This window comes from Puntigrus tetrazona, chromosome 9, assembly GCF_018831695.1.
Source record: "Puntigrus tetrazona isolate hp1 chromosome 9, ASM1883169v1, whole genome shotgun sequence".
Taxonomy (NCBI): Eukaryota; Metazoa; Chordata; class Actinopteri; order Cypriniformes; family Cyprinidae; genus Puntigrus; species Puntigrus tetrazona.
In genome coordinates, this window is record NC_056707.1 from 13,033,162 (window position 1) to 13,052,302 (window position 19,141).

The 19,141-nt window shown below is 39.2% G+C and overlaps 1 protein-coding gene across 2 annotated transcripts in view; it reads left to right on the forward strand.

The window, feature by feature from the left end:
- The first annotated feature begins 2,731 nt into the window (after positions 1 to 2,731).
- tmeff2a (transmembrane protein with EGF-like and two follistatin-like domains 2a) overlaps positions 2,732 to 19,141 on the forward strand; it is a 54,450-nt gene continuing 38,040 nt past the window's right edge. The window contains exons 1-2 of one of the 2 annotated variants that reach the window (XM_043249689.1): positions 2,732 to 3,452; positions 10,860 to 10,969. In XM_043249689.1, the coding sequence (XP_043105624.1) occupies positions 3,269 to 3,452; positions 10,860 to 10,969 (294 nt within the window). In that variant the 5' untranslated portion in view covers positions 2,732 to 3,268. The remainder of the gene's footprint in view (positions 3,453 to 10,859; positions 10,970 to 19,141) is intronic. The other variant, XM_043249688.1, reaches the window with a different exon arrangement.

Consider the following 19,141-nt stretch of genomic DNA (forward strand, 5'->3'; position numbering starts at 1 on the left):
AGGTGAGAGATGACATGTTAGATGTGATGTAAACGATTTATAAAAGGTATGGATATAACTGGGTGAAAGGGGGCGGTTATTGTAATGAAGAAACCAATTCTGGGACTGAACGGTGGCCCACAAACTACAGTAAATGAGCCTTTACCTGAGAGGCAAAGAACATACTGAGGATGGCACTGTGAAATAAGTCTAGGTTAAAGAGTCTAGAGAGAACAAAGGCAGGCTTCTATAAACCTAATTTATCGTTTTATCTTTGACATCATTATTAGTTCATATGCTTAATTAAACCCACATTATACCGTATATATTTCTTTGAAAATGTTGAATTCTTGGTGCTCATTGATCCTGAATATTCTTGCTATATCACATAACTAAAAGCAGCTGAGGGAGACTTGCCAAGACTCCTTTTTAAAGGTGTTTAATTTCATACGGCTCTGATAGGAATAAAGATGTCAGGATTCGACTCCAGTGAAATAAATGTTTAAAAAAACGCAGTCTAGTCGTTCAGAAATCCACTTATTAACGTTGCCGTTGGTTTGAATATCTTTTATCAGTTTTCTTCCTATTTCCGAACAGGTTTTATAAAGGGCTTGAACCTTTCCGTGCCTCCTTCAAAATCAAATGATTAATTAATGTTACACAGTCTTAATTATAAGGTCAGAACCATTATGTGATACATGATACCGCATTGAGAAAACTACAGAAATCCTATGGCAAGGGTGTGAAGTTTTATCTGTCAAAAGTGTCTGTCGGTGATAGCCCAGAGCCAGCTGCTCTCCAGAGGAGCTCTGAGTCGTGCTAATAATACTGAGCTGGTATGGAGCCAGACTCCAGGAGAAATGTGGGAATAATCAGGTAGGACAGAAATGAACAGTGGAGAGTATTTTTCAACTTTAAACTGTTAAAGCAACAGGTCTCAAACCTATTTTCCAAATGTGCGCTTTGCAAAAGAAAACACGCACGGACGTCTTATTGGGAACCAAATACACTGTATGACAACGTTTCCAAGAAAATAAGAAGATTTAAGTTAATTTTCTCTTGTTTTATTTGCTGACATGAATTTGATAGATGAGGCACGTCAGCATGTTGTCATCATTTATTAGTTCTGCACTCGAACAGCCTTCAAAATTACTTACATGATTTAAAAACTGAGAGGATTCATTTTCATGAAGGGCAGTGAGTTTAAAAAGAACAATTCGCCCCAAAATTAAAATACCTAAAACACACTAAAACACCCAAAAATACATTTTGACTTCAATTGCCTCTAGTTCTCCTTTGTCGTGCTATACTTGTCTTTTAACTTTGACTTTCATTTTGTTGGACAGAGTTGTGGAAACATTTATTGTAAGCCTATTTTTTGTGTTACAGTGAAGGTGGGTAAACGATCCTTAAAAAAGTGACTAAGAAGGAGTTTGGTGTGGGAGGCCACCAAGAGACCAGTGACAAATCTGATGGAATTACAGACTGAGTTTGAATGTAGTCTACGTTCAGCTGTTGTCCAGGTGCTTTACCACTTACAGTTTTAAATGGTACAGACAGCTACTGTCTATAAAAATCTTATGACATTTTGGCTACAGTTAACCAAAAGCCATGTGGAAAATTATGAATCCAGCTGGAAGAAGGTTTTACGGTTCAATAAGACCAAAATTGAGTTTTTTGGCCATTAGACTAATTGCCAGATTTATGGGTGGACTTGAAATGGCTGTCCACTCACAATCTGCAATTGGGAAAAATAACAGTGACCTGATAGCTAATGGAGACCTATTAGCAAGACTGTAATTGCTGCCAAAAGAGGCACTACTAAATAATGAAAAATAAATATGAATATATTTATATCTTTAAAAAAATTAATTATATATATATATAATTTTTTATCCTCTATGATTTAAACAAACATTAACAACATTCCTGTAGATACTTTTAGAAACGCTTTACAACAGGGGCCTCAAAGTACTTGTCAAAGACTTAATCGTCTGTAATGATGCGTTTCCGTCACAAACGCTTTCCTCGGGTTTCTTTTTTAATGAATGCTGTTTGTTGTTATGTTATGTTATGTTATATAATGCAATGCATTTTAAATGAGGCATTAGGGTTCGCGCATTTCTCGCTCTGAGTCTCTCCGGGTTTTTGGTCTTTAACTAACTGCCTCTCTAAGAGTCAGCAAAAATAAGAGGTTGACCAATCACCCGCTACAAGTTTGATCGGGTATGGCGTATTGTCCTACAGGAGCGAAGGGCAACACGTTATAGAGAACGCAGCCTGAGTCGACATAGCTCGCCTCTTTATCAATACGCCTTGCGAAAGTACATTTTCTTTTACGAAATGTTGCGTCATTAAATGCCGCTCATCTCGCGACCCGCATCCATCCGCCGAAACCACCCTCGAGCGTCGCAGACGGTCCTGAACTCCGCCTGGTCCCTCGGTTCTCTCGTCTAATGCTGTAAGTCTTGTTTAGGACACGGGGATCATTTCACAACACTGCAAGTTTGCGATCGATTTCTGTTGCCATCGCGCTCAGAGCAGCAGTGCTCAATTACCGGGAAGACTTTCTCGGCATGGCCCTTCGCCCACGCGTTTGCAAACCAAAGCCCTGTTAAAGTAGACTACGGGGTACACTATTCTGCACTGGCCGTCGATATGCACGAGCTGGACCATCGCCTCGCTCCAGACACTCCCGCATCCCTTTCGACCAATCGGAGCGCGGCGTCGCCCCGCCCCTCGCGGTTTCTGGAGAGCACGTGATCCGAAGCGGTCTGGAAAGCCGCCGCTCGCCTTCAGTGCGTTATTGTGGTTCGCAGGTACAGAGGAATGGCCCTCCGCGAGACTCTGACAAACTCACGGCTCTCCGCGAGCGCACGGAGTGAGGACCGAGGACAGTCTCTCTAAGCCGCGCCTCAGTGGATGTTGTAACTTCGGCATGTCACTCGAATGGGATGTATGATTTTTTTTTTTGCCTCACTTCTGTTTCTTAAAAACACCCCTCGCGTCTTTTTATTCTTGCCTCGCTTTTTGAACATCTCGCTCACCCACTTCCCTCCCGACACCATCCCTCCCCTGTCATCGCACCCGGACCTCTCTCATTCCGCATCTGCACCCTCTCGCTTCGGGCGGATCCTCGCTCTGGTCACCTAGAAACAACTGCTTCATGGGGCACACTCCGTCCGTCGGAAAATGTCCCTGTCTTGGCTTCTAAGCTCACCGGCAAAGTTGACAACACCAGGACCAGGGCTGTCGTTGCGCGTCTGCGAGCAGCGTCGGGGGAACTGAGATGGGTGTCACGGTGGCGGCGGCCCTACACGAGCCCCGAAGTCCGCACCAGTGGAGCCGGATAGTGGGACACTGGGTATGGATTGCAGTCTTGTCCTTTCTAGCCACTTTCCCGGTACAACAACTTGGCGCTTTCCCGTCCTCACTCAGCGACTGTCAGACTCCGACTGGATGGAATTGCTCGGGTAAGATGTTCAAGAAGTCCGTTGAAAGGAATAAGGTTTGACGTTCCCTTGGCAACGGAAGACGGCTGTTTATCATACAAGTAGCATAAGTTAAGGACCCAAATTGATCTTAACGTGCGGTGGAGCTGAAAAAGACCTGTTTCGGTTAGTCTACCGATGACCAGAGCAAGCTGTTTGGTGTGTGACCGTATAAACAGTTTATTTATGTCACGCTCGTCCTACTCTTACGCTGTATGTAAATAAGGATGTTTTTATTTGGCACGAAAATGAAGTTTCTCCCCCTCGAATAAGAGTAGCGTAGCCCAGTCGATCTATAATCGTTATTATTCACCGCAAGAAAGTCAATAAACTACCAACTGTTATTGTTTTTGGATATTGTTTTGCTTGCGGTTAAATGGCTCATTCTTGTTCGCACGGATGAAACCGTGATTAGTCGGTCGCTGATACCACATTTCCTTCATTAATTGACCTGTTTTTCAAGTTCAGCGCGTTCAAAAAAAGAAAAAAAGGGGGTTAAAAACACAAACACGGGCAGACTATTAATTGTGAAAATAAGCGACAAAAAACGGCAGTTATCGTCACTCTATCTATATCACCTATATTAAGTAAATTAACTTTTGCTTAGAGTTTTTTATTTTCAGAAAAACCCCACAAAAGGCATTCAAACGGTCCCTCGCTGTCAGTTAGGTGACGTTCAGTAGAGCATGACACTAAATTAATCAGCATTTGCTCGTAACGTCGTAACGTGTGCAGGAAAACATCTCTTTACCTAAACTTCTCGTCCCTGAAGTTATGCAGCGCGTGAACAAGTGGCGATATTTTGGTCAAGTCTGAAAGCTTGCCGTCTTGGAGAATGCACGCGTATGAGAAGTCCAATCCTTTAGTATTAGAAGCGGCGCTTTTGTTGGTAACAATTCCATCAAGCCGGGATAATAATCCGGAGCATCGGTTGTAGACCGGAATATTAAGTGGGTTTTGATTCGGATTGCGGCCGACCTCTCACCCTCGCCGTCAGAGCGCCGTTGATTGCGGATGCACGTGAAATAATCATCACGCGCGCCCCGAGGCGCGAGAGACGCTCGGAACTCGCCGCATATTTTTGCTCAGTTTCCTGCCGCGGCGCCTGACTATCAATCAGCAGGTTACCGTGGGCAATTAGTCGTCGTTCCAAAACATCTATCCTTGCCTCTCGCTTGCACTTTGGTTATACGACTCATGGCAATGGCATGCGTGAGACGTGGGAAGCTCTACCACAGGCATGCCTGAAGGCCACTTTAGTGTTTCCACGACTTACAAAAAAGGTGTTGATAGTATGTTATGAATTTTCCTGGTGAATCCCGTCTACATATGCACTCATAACCAGTGCACTAATAACGCTAATTGCCGTAATAGTCTGTTCAGACAGGTTTAAAATTATAAAGTGAGTTTTTAATTGCAGATCTGATTGTTAGGAGTGACATTTAAGAGCGTTTAGTGAGAGTTATTCAAACAGTTGTCAGCACATTTGACGAGCATTTAAAAAAAAGTGTTTTTGTCTGTTTAATGAAAGTCTGTGGTGACCGGTGTTATTCTGGAACACATTTACAGGATCTTCGTATTTATTAAGTTAGCTGTCCCTTCACATTATTGATGATTTGGTGCACACATTAAACAGAATGTCTATATATTTGTACAACGCAGTGCATTCGCAACAATAAGAGAAGTACCTGCAGCGTTATGGCATGAAACCTGAATTTCCAACTGACCGAATATTGTTTTAATTCCCAGCACAGGATTATGTGCTGGACGCAGCAACGATGTCCAGCAAAACAAATGCAAGCCAGCTGTTTAGTCAACAGTCCTAACCTAGGGCCATTGGCTGTGGACACAAGCAGTGTGAATACTTTTGTAAATGCCTTACTGAAGTATCTTTTCTGTTCATGATCAGAATCAAGCATCAACTTTGTATCAATTTTATGTAGCTACTGGCTCAAAAGTGTGTCACCGCCCAAAGGGCCGTGCGCTTTTATTTGTATTGTTCATAGATGTCAATAGTTCTCTTTTGGAGAATTTTTTTCGCAGTGCTAGCTCACCAAGGGCTTTTGCATAAACAGCTTTAAAGGATGCAAGACGAGCAGAAACGAAGTAGGCAAGAGGAGACAGCAGACTTTTATGAATCTGAAGACACAAAAACATAAACTGGCAGTTTTTGGTAGTTCAACTGAAGTCCTAAAGGGATAGTTCATTAAAAAAAATACAAATTCTGTCAGTGTTTACTATCCCTCATACCATATTTTTATATTTTTTTTCTATACAGTGAAAGACACAGTTTTTTTTGTTTGTTTTTTTGTGTTTCACAAAAGAAAGTTATAATGGTTTGGAATAACAAGAGGATGAGAATGAGTGATAACAGAGTTTTCATTTTTAGGTGAGCTATCTCTTTTGCTGTATGTTATTTATTTATTTTTTTTCATATTAGTTACAAAGTATCCAGATTGTTGAAAACGCACTTTTTTAACTTTCCTATCTCCAAAGAGCAGAGAATTCTGAACAGATTATTTTGCATTACACCTCAAACTAAAGCCGAAAACATTTTCGACTGATAACAACGTCCTGAGGTTTGAAATCCAGCTCTTTAACGGCCAGACAACTGGTCTGATGTCTCACTCACGGAAGCTGTCTACACTTCACCTTTAGAATATTTGCGGCTCTGCCAGCTTGCTTCTTTCAATTATTCACCTCGCTGGCAAGGCAGAAATAACAATCTGCATCCCCGATACTCTCCCGTTTGGCACATTTTAAGACGTAGCATTGGCTCACGCTTCTCGTTTGTTTTGATAAAATTACGACACTCTTGAGGAGAGCGAGGAGACCTGCAATACCAGGTGTGTGAGCCAAACAAAGTTTCCTATTTCAGTGCAGAATGAAGAAACAAGCAGCTGGAAGCAGCGCTGACAACACCCTTAATCAGGACTGCTAGAGCTCAGTTACTGATGAAGTGGATGTTGTTGGCTAATTATGATATTGGAGGTGGAATTTTTAATGAGAACGGTCTTGTGTTCTTCACGTGTATTTGTAAGTTAAGAAGCTCTGCGACTCATTCTTTATACTGAATCTGCCCTTCACCTTGTCACTTTAAAGCTACAGCCGTAACTCACAACCTATTTGTTTTAAATTGCCTTCCATTAGCTACTAAATAGCTATTATGCAAAAGTGGCCGAGCCACAGGACAAATTATGCTGCTCCAAATACGTTCAAAAGCTGTTACCAAGGTTATAGTGATTATGAAGTTTTTTTTTTATAAAATTAGTTGCTTTAGAACCTTAAAAGGAGTTGGTGGGAATCCCGTTTATGATGCAGTACGCAAATATTTGGCCTTACAGGATTTCCAAAATTTGCAGTGAATCAAAAATAGCATGTGGCAGAGGTTTTCTTCCATATCATATATGTGTGTGACAAATGATTCAAATATATGAAAAGAAAAAACTGTTCTATCCATCCGTTGATGAGTGAATTTTGAAGCAGAGTTTTAGGCCACATTGCCATTTCTGATTAAACATTATGAGATCTAGATTCTATAATATATTATGTTATACAGTATATTAATATAAAAGAGAAACATATAAATTAATCATGCAACAAAAAAAAATGTAACACGCATTTACAAAATAGATGTACATTTTCATTTTAAGGAATCTTTAAAGTGTGTAGTTGTTTTGATTTTTTTAAATATATTTTTGCGTTTAGAAGACCTATTTTCCAAACAAATTCTTAAAAGGTGCAAACCGTGCCATGAGTTTGAGCAGGACTGACTGTTTTTGTGACCATTTGCAAATTAATTTTTAATAATTTATTTATTTATTTTATTTAAATAGTATTTTAAAACATCGATTTTTAAAAAAAATACTAAACGTATTGAAAGAATATATTTATTAATGTTTTTTTTTACGATATTTGTTTTATGCTTCAGAAACAATATAACTTCTATAACCTTCCTTTAAATCTGCATTATGTACTTTTATACTGTAAGGTGTTCCAGAATGCTTTGATGTCAGTATAAGGCTGTTTGTTGGGAGGTTAAATATAGTGTTTGCCTTGCTAGTGACAGCTCCAAAAGAATCGACTCTGCAGAGCATTGTTGCGGATAGTCATGCATCAACTGTTATCTTGTTTATGGCCGTGTGTCATGCAGACTGTTTGAACGTCATATTTTCATATTCACATACCTTGAAGAATCCTGTGTTTAAACCGAACTGCTTTCGTACTTAGAGAAAGTCTATTTTGAATTCAGGAAGAGTTGCTTTAACTTGTTTTTGTGGGCCGTCAGATAGTAGAGCATCTTAGGATGAAAGATGTAATTTCCTGTTTGGCTGCTCTAATCATTGCTTTGTGACTTCAAGGAATGACTTTGAGGAATTTTTATTGAAATTTTCAGGATGTTTTTTTTTTTTGTTTTTTTCACTCTCTTGTCCACACACATACAGTGCTTTCTTCACAAATAAAAGGAAAACAGATCTTATCTCTCCATGTAGACAGCTACTGAAAGATTGTCCTGCCAGAAAGACTTTAAAGAGAGCAGAACAAAATTCCTTTCCGCTCGTTGTAACTCACCCCCGCTCAAAAGGCATTTTTAACAGACTTTCAAAAGCGTATTTACAGTTAATCAAATTATCTGACTGATGTCTTGGTTAAGTTTAAAATCTGGTTAAGCATTTAGAGGCCTTTAAGTGTCCTTGATGAAGAAATTACCATAATAAAATTGCAAGGATGCCACTGTCTGTTTCCAGAACTCATTTCCTCTAGCGTGCCCTGATAACTTTCCTCAGTCTCTGTTTTTACTTTCCTGTCCTAACCTGATATGGCTTTGAACTTTGTTATGGTCCAGACCAGGAGAACGTGGACCTCAGGGGGTACATAAGAAGTGTTTTAAGGGAAAGAAAGGCAGTTTGTTCCTTCTATGACTATTTCTTCTGTGGATGTTTCAATTGTCCATGCAATGTATGTCAGTGGGGTTCAAAACAACTTTGAACTTCCCCTGGCAAAAATCACTGACTACTTATTTTGGTTTTGTGTAGCAATAAATGATATAAAATACAACATGTGATAAGGGGACACATTTCCAGTTTGTTGTTGATGAAAGGGTAATTGAAGTCTTGTGAAGGTTCAAAAAACAAAAGGTTGGTAAACACTGGTCCTGACTGTTGAATCATTCTTAATGTACTGTTGAGTGTGCGTGTGTGTGTGTGTGTGTGTGTGTGTATCTTTTCAAGGTCACTTGGTGTGTTTGTCACACAGTTTCTGAAACGGCGGAACCTTGTGTTTAGTTTTTCAACCGAATGTGTTTTTTCAGTGTCGCTACAGGATGCCACTGCTTCAGATTAATTAGACTGAATAGAGGGATTTTGTGTCTGGTGAGAGAAAAGCTCCCGTGACTCAGATCTCCATGTTCCTCTCCGATCCATTACACCACTTCCCCCTCCTGCTCCTGCTGCCAAGTGCCTCGTTGAATACTGCACGTTTCAGACGTGCACTCAAATGTGTCTACCTGTGTTGCGAGGTCAAACTGTATTATGACACAGTTACGGAAGGGCAGCCAAGCAGCAGAGGTGTGACAAAATGCTTTGCATCTGTATGCCTTCGCGGAGGGAGCGCTTGCATCAATAATGCAAGAAGATGCATCATGGCTGCACAAACCAGAGAGCAATGTGCCACATTAGATCTGCGAGCCAAGCGGATCTTAAACGCAACTTACGGAACGATTATTTGCACGTTTGATAATAAAGCTTTATGGCTGATGTTAGTCATTTAAGTTTTTGTATTTGAACAACAACATTATTCCAAATATTTTTTTTTACAGAAGAAAGTTATTTTTAATTATGTCTTTAAGACACCGAGCGATCTAGGAGTGTTGCTGCTGTTTGAAAAATGTGAGGAAAATGTTTTGCGTAAAATGTATTAAATTCAAATTAAGGCATGAATTCATATTTTATCAGTAAGCCAAGGGATCGACAATGGTTTTGACTAATTAGCTTTGGCAAATACTCTGACTAGTATTTGTTGCTTCAGTAGGCTGAATTGATTGAATGTCAGTTTATCACAGCTCCTTAAGAACAGATTGTGAACAAGATGAATTTTAATGAAATATTCCTGCTGCAAAGCATGAGCAACTATTAATTTTACACAAGGGATTTATGCACATACCAAGAGCCAGCATCATTTCTCAAGGTCTCCAGAACTGAGTCTGAGGCACACGATGTGAATTTTGCAACTGTCTCTACTATTAGACTACTATTTTTTTTGTTGTTGTTGTTGTTGTTTTTTTGCCACCTCGTAGCATTTGAGGTGCATTGATAATTTTTTAAGCTGAAATGCAAATAAGCCACAAGGTTATGTAAGACATATTTGCAAGCTGTATGTGGCCCTTTAGCAGGGGCCTAAAGTAGCTGCGTGTCCTCTGGTGTTGTCGTTACAATGAGCAATGTTCTGGTTCTCTCTAGCTTCCAGGCCTCACCGGATAACACAGGGTAAAAATACTGTGTAGCACTTGCGAGAAGCTTATTTGCTTTGACAGCAAAAATCCCAGGGCACATGAGCGGACCCACTGTTTTGTGTCGTATAGTCTTATTATGATGATATATGGAGCTTTGAGTCGAAATATATGCCGGTAATGTGGAATGTATCACTGAGATATTATTCTTCACATAATGTTTGTGTAGTTTTTTTTTTTTGTTGTTGTTGTATTTTTTTCATGTTAAGCAAATGACAGAGATGCTTATTTCTTGCATAATTATAAAAGGTAACAGATAAGGGCTGAATGATATAGTGCCTAATGGGTAAACTCATTATTTTTGGAGCTTAATTGTTAAATGAACAGCAGTCAGCTTTTGCACGCTGAATAGTAAAATTAGTTTTCGACTCAGCGGTGGCCTGTTTTTGAAACAACTCATCTTAATTGTAATCATCTTAAGCAATCCTTGCGGACTTGAACTGTCTGTGAGCTCTTGATTTTTGATGAAGTGCGATTTTTCGCAATCTGTCCGGCTCCTCAACAGAATAGGAATATTTTGCAGAACCTGTACTCAGCTTATTATAAAAGCTGAATAAGGTTCTCATGCAGAGATTCCAAGAAGTTCACCATGTGCTGAATCATTATTCCACCATGAGCACTTGTTTTATTCCCGATAAGAAAATGTCTCAAGAGTAAAATATGGTCTTGGCGAATGGAGGTGCTTAACGCAACTTGATGAACCCTTCAGAAGCCTTGCCAGCCTGCTTGCTGGATGATGTGTTCGTTCCGTTAGTTCTGCTGAATTATTTTTATCAGAAGTGTTTGAAAAAAACATTATCCTGCTTGTGCTGGTTGTGTCTTGACTCTGCTGTGTTTATGCATACATTCATGGTGTTTTTTGGCTCTTCGTGTTGTTGCAGGGGATGATGACCGGGACACAGATCTCTTCCTTTGTGACACCAACACTTGCAAGTTTGACGGCGAGTGTCTCAGGATTGGGGACATAATAACATGTATATGCAACTTCAAGGTAAGAATGACCCATCATTGTTTCTTTGTTTAGTTGGTTGGTTGTGTGTTATATAACTTTTATTATTTACATTTATTCTTATTAATTTTATTTTTATTTGATAGGTTTTTTTCTATCTTATGCAAACCAAAATATAAGCCTCTTCATAATCTTTCAGTGCAAAAACATTTAACTTTACATAAAGTAGAAACGAAACTATAAAATTAATAAGAATAAATGTGTTCTGACTGGTGAGCCACACAAATCAGACAATCTTTTACTATTTTAGTACTATTTAAATACATGACTTAAATACATAATCTTTAATTAAATGAACATGATGATTTGTATACCATTGGGTGCTTTTGCAGTAAGGTTGTCCAATGCAGAAGGTCACACTAAAGAAGAATCTACAAAACCATTGTAGTTGGTTGCCATTCATAGATGTGCATCAAGTCCTTTCAAGGAATTTCTGTACTCGGTGGCCATGTTTGCAATGCCTCTGGGCAGCTCAAACAAGACCAAGTCCTATCTAAATCAATGAAGGAATCCTGAAATCTCAATTGCACTGAACTACACATTTCAAATCAGCAACAAAATCTGAAAAGAACAACCACACGAATGTTGTTTTTTATGCTCAAATAGCATGTTTTTCAGGCTAGACCAGTCGATGCACATAAGAAGTCATAACGCACTTCGCACTGCACATGTGCATTGGCTGGTCTAGCCTCAGGTTTCTATAGGAACCGGAGCTTATAACAGCTGCTGCAGCAATGCGATGACTATTCTGCTATATTGCGGTTTGCAGTTTCTTCCATTCTGTACGTATAGGAGTAAACCGTCTTTGTATTTCTATAGTCTTTTATCATGCAGCATCCAACTTTTTCTTTAACACGGAGGTAAGCCTGTGGCTGAGACTTCCAGTTCATTAGCCGTTATAGGTAAATAACAAAGAGAATAACAACTCGCAGTAAACAGTATTTGTGGTTATACTTCAGATACATTAAAATAACATAAGATTACAAATAACAATCAAATAACAATTTTTTTATATCAAGCAGCAAAACAAACTGAAAATCTGGATGTGGATAAGACAGGAAGCCATTGAATTGACAAAGAGCCGCATCCATTTTTACATTAAGAACAAGGTGGATAAAATAAACAGCAAAACTACACCCTCCTGTGATAGGTTCACAAGTGTGATCAACCCTCACTCTTTAGAATATGCTTCGAATATTTGTTAAATCTAATTTGGAATATTTTCAATATATTCAAGCATTTGTTGCCATTTCATTCATTGAGCCCAAACCCTTCCTCGATTACAATCAACAACTGGATAAAGGATAATTGTGCAATCTTCTCAGGTCTTTTTACAGTTGTTTTTACAATTTTAAAACCAATGGTCTATAGGAGGTAGAAAAAAATATACATCTGTTACATAATTTAGATGCTAGACTTTGATGCCATGATAACAGTTATTTTGACTATTCTTCAGTGTATCTGCCTTTCGCTGTTTTCGGTCTAAACGATTTTTAAGAGGACTACTAGAAAGTGGCCCACTTTGTCTGCTTTGGCCTTGAGATCAGAGTGAAATGAAGACGGAGAGAGTCGGTCCTAATAACATCTGAGTTTGGTCTAAATGAAAATGCATTAGAGTCCCTCCAAGGCACTGAGCGCATAGGCACTCAATGAGTCTGTTATTTTTATCCCAGCTTGCGAAGGCACATTAGTTTCTTTGGCGAGATAAATAGCATTACCTGTTTGTCCCCCTCCCATCGTCTTCTTTTTTTTTTGGTGCAAATAGGTCTCAGACTCATGTTGGTGCTGTATTTTTTAGGACAAACCCCGTTCTGTGTCTGGCCTCACTGGGTCACATTGTTTTAATTTGTTTTCAAGTGAGGCACTAATGCCATGGGCGAGAATGTGAACGGCTTGATTTAGGCATCCTGGACTGCGTGCCACATGTGTGCAAGTGAAACTCTGGCGTCAGCTAGCTTAAACCTAATAATGGTCAATGTCTTTATTCCATTAAGTGAAATAATTCATCAAAGAAAGACCGTCGAGAGGCTTGAAGCCCAGGGAAGTCTACAGTCAGGGAGGTAGTGTTGCTGAAAAGAGGAAGAAGGTTTGATCTGCCGATGAATAGAGGTCATTCAGTCCCTGATGTTCATTTAGTGATGTTTATTCACCTCACACCGGCTCTCAGAGGCGCCTGGCACATCACTCATACTGTGATGTTTATTTAAGATTGGTTCTTTAATGGTTTTTTAAGTATTCATTATGTCTAGATGTTTGGTTGAATTTTACTTCTTTCTGCATGGCCCACAAAAACAAGGTCATAGGGGTGAAAATAATATTACTTTTAAATGTGTCCTATATGAACACCCCCCCTTAAGGAAGAAGGACCGCTCTTGCACTCAAAAGTCTTGGCTTCATCATAACATGCTGAACTCACTAAAAGAGGCAGCCAAAGAGAAGCTGTTTGCCTAGGTGTATAGTAATAATTTACTCGATTAAAATAATTGATCAAAAAGGGAATTGTATTTACATTACGCAACGATTCAGATGATTGAGGTCTGAACATGTTTAGTTTTTTTTTTGTTATTTTAGGGTTTTTTTAATATAAGTGTTTAAAAGTTATTAAAAGAAGATGCTCATCAAATCCACATCTATTTGATCACAAATACAGCAAAAGCAGTAATATTTGACATATGATTACAATTTAAAATAACTAATTGTATTTTAAGATGCAATTCTTGAAACATGGTAAAGTTTTAGTTATTATTCTGTTTATTTATGGCTGATTCAACTCTGCTTTTCCTGATTTGTTTATTTTATGTTGTCTGTTTTTATGATCCATGAATTTTTCAATAAGCATGATGAAGTTCAAAAAAGAAGTGTGAAATGTAGAATTTAATCTAGCCAAGAAAAATTAATCAAATGCACCAAAGTATCCCTGCGGCCAGTGGAAAGCAGAAACTGAGAGCAATGCAGAAATGAAAGTCATTTCATTTATGTAAGTACTTGTAATACTTGCAAAAACTTTCTTTAGTACCTTATTGCATTGTGAGAGGTTGGTTAACCCCAAAATCAATTTAGCATTTTTATGTGATTTTTACCTGCTGGGAAGTATGCAGTATAGTTTATATAATGCAATTTGCAATATGTCTTTGGACCACTGAACAAGTTAACTTTGAAACCTGGGGACACAACATGAATTGCATAAATGGTTTTCCGAAACAAGTTTGATGCAGTGAGGTAAGGCTTCTCCGTCAGAACGTATAATGGATAAGATTACTAAAGATGCATGTCTCTGACACAGCAGCAGGAGTTCTGGAACAGGGTGACAGGTCAGTTTTAATCATCCGAGTGATTTTGTGTTGCTCTCGGGACAAAGAAAGAGGGACAATGCATCTCTATTTCCTTACACTATTGAAAAATGAAGCTATAATGCTCCAGAAATGGCCGCTGTCAACTGGTGGATGTGGTGGAGTCTGTGCCGATTGTGAGGTAGAGCCATAATATCAAGGTCCCATGCAAACAGCCACAGCCTCGCAAGCACACAGTCATGAATTGGTTTTGACTTTTAGAGTCTTCTATAATACCTGGAGGAAACTGCCTGTTAGCATTTCCCCTGACTTCAGTGCCACTTTCTCATCTGGCACATAAATCCACGAAAATATGAGATTTCAAATCTTTTGTTTTTGCTCATACGCAGTCAATTTTTATTGATTTATTTTTTATTGCACAAACACACCTGGCATGATTAAGATTTGCTACCAGAATGGTGTAGTTACATTTTCTACCAGCAGGAGCTTAGAGGATCATGCTAAACGGCCAAACTTTGAACTCTCACCCCTGGTTTCACAGACAAGGTTTAAGCCTAGTCATAGACTAAATGTAAATCTGAGCTCTTTCAACTAAAAGAAACTGACCGATCTTAAAACACTTAAGATGCGCCAGTTATACTTTTCCTAAGGCATCTTTATAAAAAATCACTTATCAAATGTCCTAATTCAACTATGTACTAATCCTGGTTTAGGCTAAGCCCTGTCTATGAAACCGGTTCCATGATTTCTCATCATTTAGCCACCGTCATGTTGTTTCAAGCCTGTATGGCTTTATATTTTGAAATATGTTTCAAATGTTTTTAACTTGTGTCAACTGAGGAAAAAAAATAGCAAAAAAACATCCAATTTGTTGTCATTTTTTTTTTAAATAACGTGAAACTTTTCAAAGTTTTGTTGTTTTATAGATATATTTCAAAAAAGCCTGCTAACACAGCAACAGAATGCGCATCCACCCTGTCAGATTTGGCGCTCTTTCTAGCAAATCTTCGATTGTCCTCATCTGGACATGTACCATCATGTCATAACGGATCGTGTTATGATTCTGCTTGTTCAGTCATGCTCGTGCTGATGACTCACTGTGTTATGACACCTCTGATCCAAAGCTCTGATGCTCAGCCATTCATGTGCACTTTCATTGCTTACTCGCGTGATTCATTCTAATGGGGGGTTATTGCTTAGCCACACACTGCCCAGGCTTTTAGTTTTTTGCTTGTTTGCGAGCTAGTTTACGACATTGTCCCTTGTATTATTACGTGTGGTCTTGATTCAGTTTAACTGGACCGATCAATTATCGCAGCCATCTTCTTCTCTGCTCGACTCGACTCTTACACACTCGGGTGACTGAGGTGTTGCCATTTCAAGATGGCTGTGGCACGGCTGACGTTTGAGTTCTAGCCAAGGTGCAGTGTTCAAGTGAAAAGCAGCATCTCCTTCAGCTCTCCTTTAGCGTGAACTTTGAGAATGAACTCGCTGGGCGTGCAGACAGTGGCAGAAGGTGGACGCCTCCCCTCCGGGGCCTTCGGCTGCCCATCATAAGAGCCATTTTCAGCCAGACCTCTTTGCATATATTTCCATGTATTTGTGATCCTTTTATCCTCCAGTCACATGATTTCACCGTGGCTGGAGACAGATTAAAAGTGGGGCTTTATTCCCTGGTGCCATTAGAGAGTCCTACAAGACTACGACCATGAATCATGTTGTACAGGTGCAATGCTAAAATGTTCTTGGAGTGCCTGCGACCGCAGTATTCTCATGTTTGTGTTGAGGAATAAGCAATAGGCTGCTTTGCAGAGTGGGAGTACCTAATAACAACACAATTTTACTGAAGTAGCAATTCTATTCGATTCTATCAAGTTAGTATTAAAGGCCGCCACCTTAATGTTTAATATGATAAAAAGAAATAAATAAAATACATGTTTGGTAAACATTTTAATTTTAATATAAAATGAAATGAGAAAAAAAAAGCTTTTGTTTTGTCTTTTTGTTCTCGCAATGTTTCCACTAAGGAAGAAACTTAAAAATAGCATTTTTTGTTTTGCAGTTAAATTGAATAAACAGTCTTTTTAAGCATTCCTTTTATAATTCTGTGGTTAATGACATGTTAATGAGTATCGCGGGTTAATCGTGGGTTAAACGAGTTAAGCTCATTCGACAGTGATGTGGCAAAACATCAATGAAAGTGAATGGTGCCAGCTTTTACAGGATTTAAAAGCAGCTTCCAGCGTAAAATAATTTACATCAACAATACATCAATAATAATTAATCTTGTATGTTATTTGATGTTGTTTAATTAACATCAGCCAATACGTTTTACTAAGCTTCGGGAAAATCTTCATTGGTTCACTTTTTGTTTAAAAAAAAAAAATATCTAACAAAGAACGTGCATGGTAAATAAGTAGTGATGCAACACATTTTAACAACCCAAAATATCCCCCCAAAAATTTTTATTTGTTTATTTTAGCTGTTGCAGTGTTTCCACTAAATGTTATTTTTCACAGTTGTCTATTTTTTTGCAATGAAATTGAATCAACGGTCCTTTTAAACATTCCCGTTATAATTCATACAAAAGCATTACTATTAAAATTTTATAGAATTATTTTAGAATTTAGTTTAGTTTATGTGTGGTCACAGTTGGATTTATTGGCAGTTTTTTTTATTTTGCAGCGTTTCTTCCCATCAGAATTCAGAGTCATTTTAGAAGTGTGTTCAAAAATTTAGTGCGTAAATACTAGCCAGTGGCAGATGGACAGTGTGTTTGGAACCTGTTTAAAAATCATTATTTTGGCAATTGCGTTTGGCGTAGAAATTTCCTTTTAATGAAATTTAAATAGTTTTGGATGACACAGTAATCTTTGACCAGCGTTTCATGGCAACCTATACATAAGTATTTTTCCATTCAGCCTATTTAAAAAAAAAAAAACCTAGGGTTTATTTTTCTTTTGCTCTCTTTATTTCACGTCTATCACCCCTAATAGCTTCTCTCCATGAGCTGCCACAAGAGATAACTTCCACCAATATATCAAAAATGAAGCAATTAAAATCAGGAAGGAAGTTATTTCAGGGTGGAATTAGGTCCAGTTTCCTGTTAAAAGTCTGGTGGGATTGAAAATGCAGTCGTACCGGCAGCACCTGTTTTTTCCTCCTGGCTATGTGTCATACATCCATGTACACACACCTCGGCTGGCATGTGCTAGACATGAGACCGGTTGACGGGCTGGCAGCTGGAGAGTCGGTGGTGTGGGGATTTTACCGAAGTAGGTGATGTTGGCTTGAGCCTGATGCCACTCAGGATAGCAGCATCTGTATCAGTCCCCGCGCGGCTCCCCTCAGCCTGTCAGACGCTATTACCGAAGAGCCGTCTCCCCTGACAGGGCCCGGGAGCTCCTCGCTGGGAAGAGCGTCGCTCTAATCAAGAGCAGACTGCCAAGCGGTTAAGGAGGGAGGCAGGAGCCTTACCGCCCTCCCCACTAACACCCCCCTCCACCCTTTATCAGAGGCGAAAGGCACGTACACGGGCATCCTGGGAATGGGGAATGTCACTCAGTCACACAATGGCAGGCACGTCTCTGTGTGAGGGGGCGCAAAAATACATCATCTGGTGAGACATGCACCAGATTCTTTTTTCTTCTTGTTTGTGCCTCTCCGGGATATCGTGCCTGATCTGTTTCTATTTTTTTCCCTCCCATGACCCTATTGGCCACCCTCCCTGAGAGCTGTCACAGATAATGTGCTTCTTTAAGAAAGAAGGCGTTGAATCCAAATGCACTAAGACGCAGTTGCTCTCTTGCTTTTCCAGATGAGACTGTAGTTAAATGAGTATCGCGGGTTCAATACAAGTTAAGCTCATTCGACAGCGATGTGGCAACATGTACAATGAAAGTGAATGGCGCGAGTTTTTAGAGGATTTAAAAGCAGCAGTGTCAAGCTTAAAAGCATTTACATCAATAATACATACAATAATTAATCTTGTATGTTATTTGATGTTGTTTAATTAACACCAGCCAATAGGTTTTACTTCTAAGCTTCTGGATAAAGTGCAACAAAATGGTTAGAGACTAACCATCTTCATTGGTTTAACAGCTCTGTCTAATAATAAAACTTTTGTTAAGCGAAGAATGTAAATAGTAAATGAATAAGTAGTAATGCAGCACATTTCAGCAACGAGAAATCAAAGATGAATTTTCGGTTTTGACCAAAACTGTCACGTTTAGTTGGTGTTTCTCTAAACAACATTGCTTTCTTAATTTTAATCGATCTCCATTTTGATCAACAAAGATGTTTTAGTCAATGTCCGATGCTTATTGTCTCTATATTAAATGTGACGTGCCATCCGCCGCCTTGATCTTGATGTAAGCCCCCATCTAAGCCATATCGATCACTTCCACTGTAACTAGAATTTTTTTCACGTAAATTCAAATGCTTTTGACCTTAACTTTTACTGAATTAAAAATATTCTTTTAAATTCATCATTTTGGGCAGCTGTCACAAACCTAACCCCATGATGCATATCTCCGGTCTGTCAACTGAAGCAAGCAATATTTTGAAATGACGAGAGAACAAACCGTATATGAATGAGCACGCACCCTTGCGTCCTTGTACCAGACTGTCCCATTCACATTTCTCCACTGGTTTAAGGTCAACTCATCCCTTTGGTACGGAACTAATGATCTGACAGAAAGGCCCAGTTTTCCATCGTCGTTCCCTGGAGCTTTTACTCTGTCACAAACGCTGTGCCAGACATCCATCACTCCACAGGGCCAGCTGACAGGTCCACTCAAAGACGCTATCTCTGTCTTTTGTCACGAACCACAGGTGTTCCGAGTGTCTGGAACGTTAAGTCTTT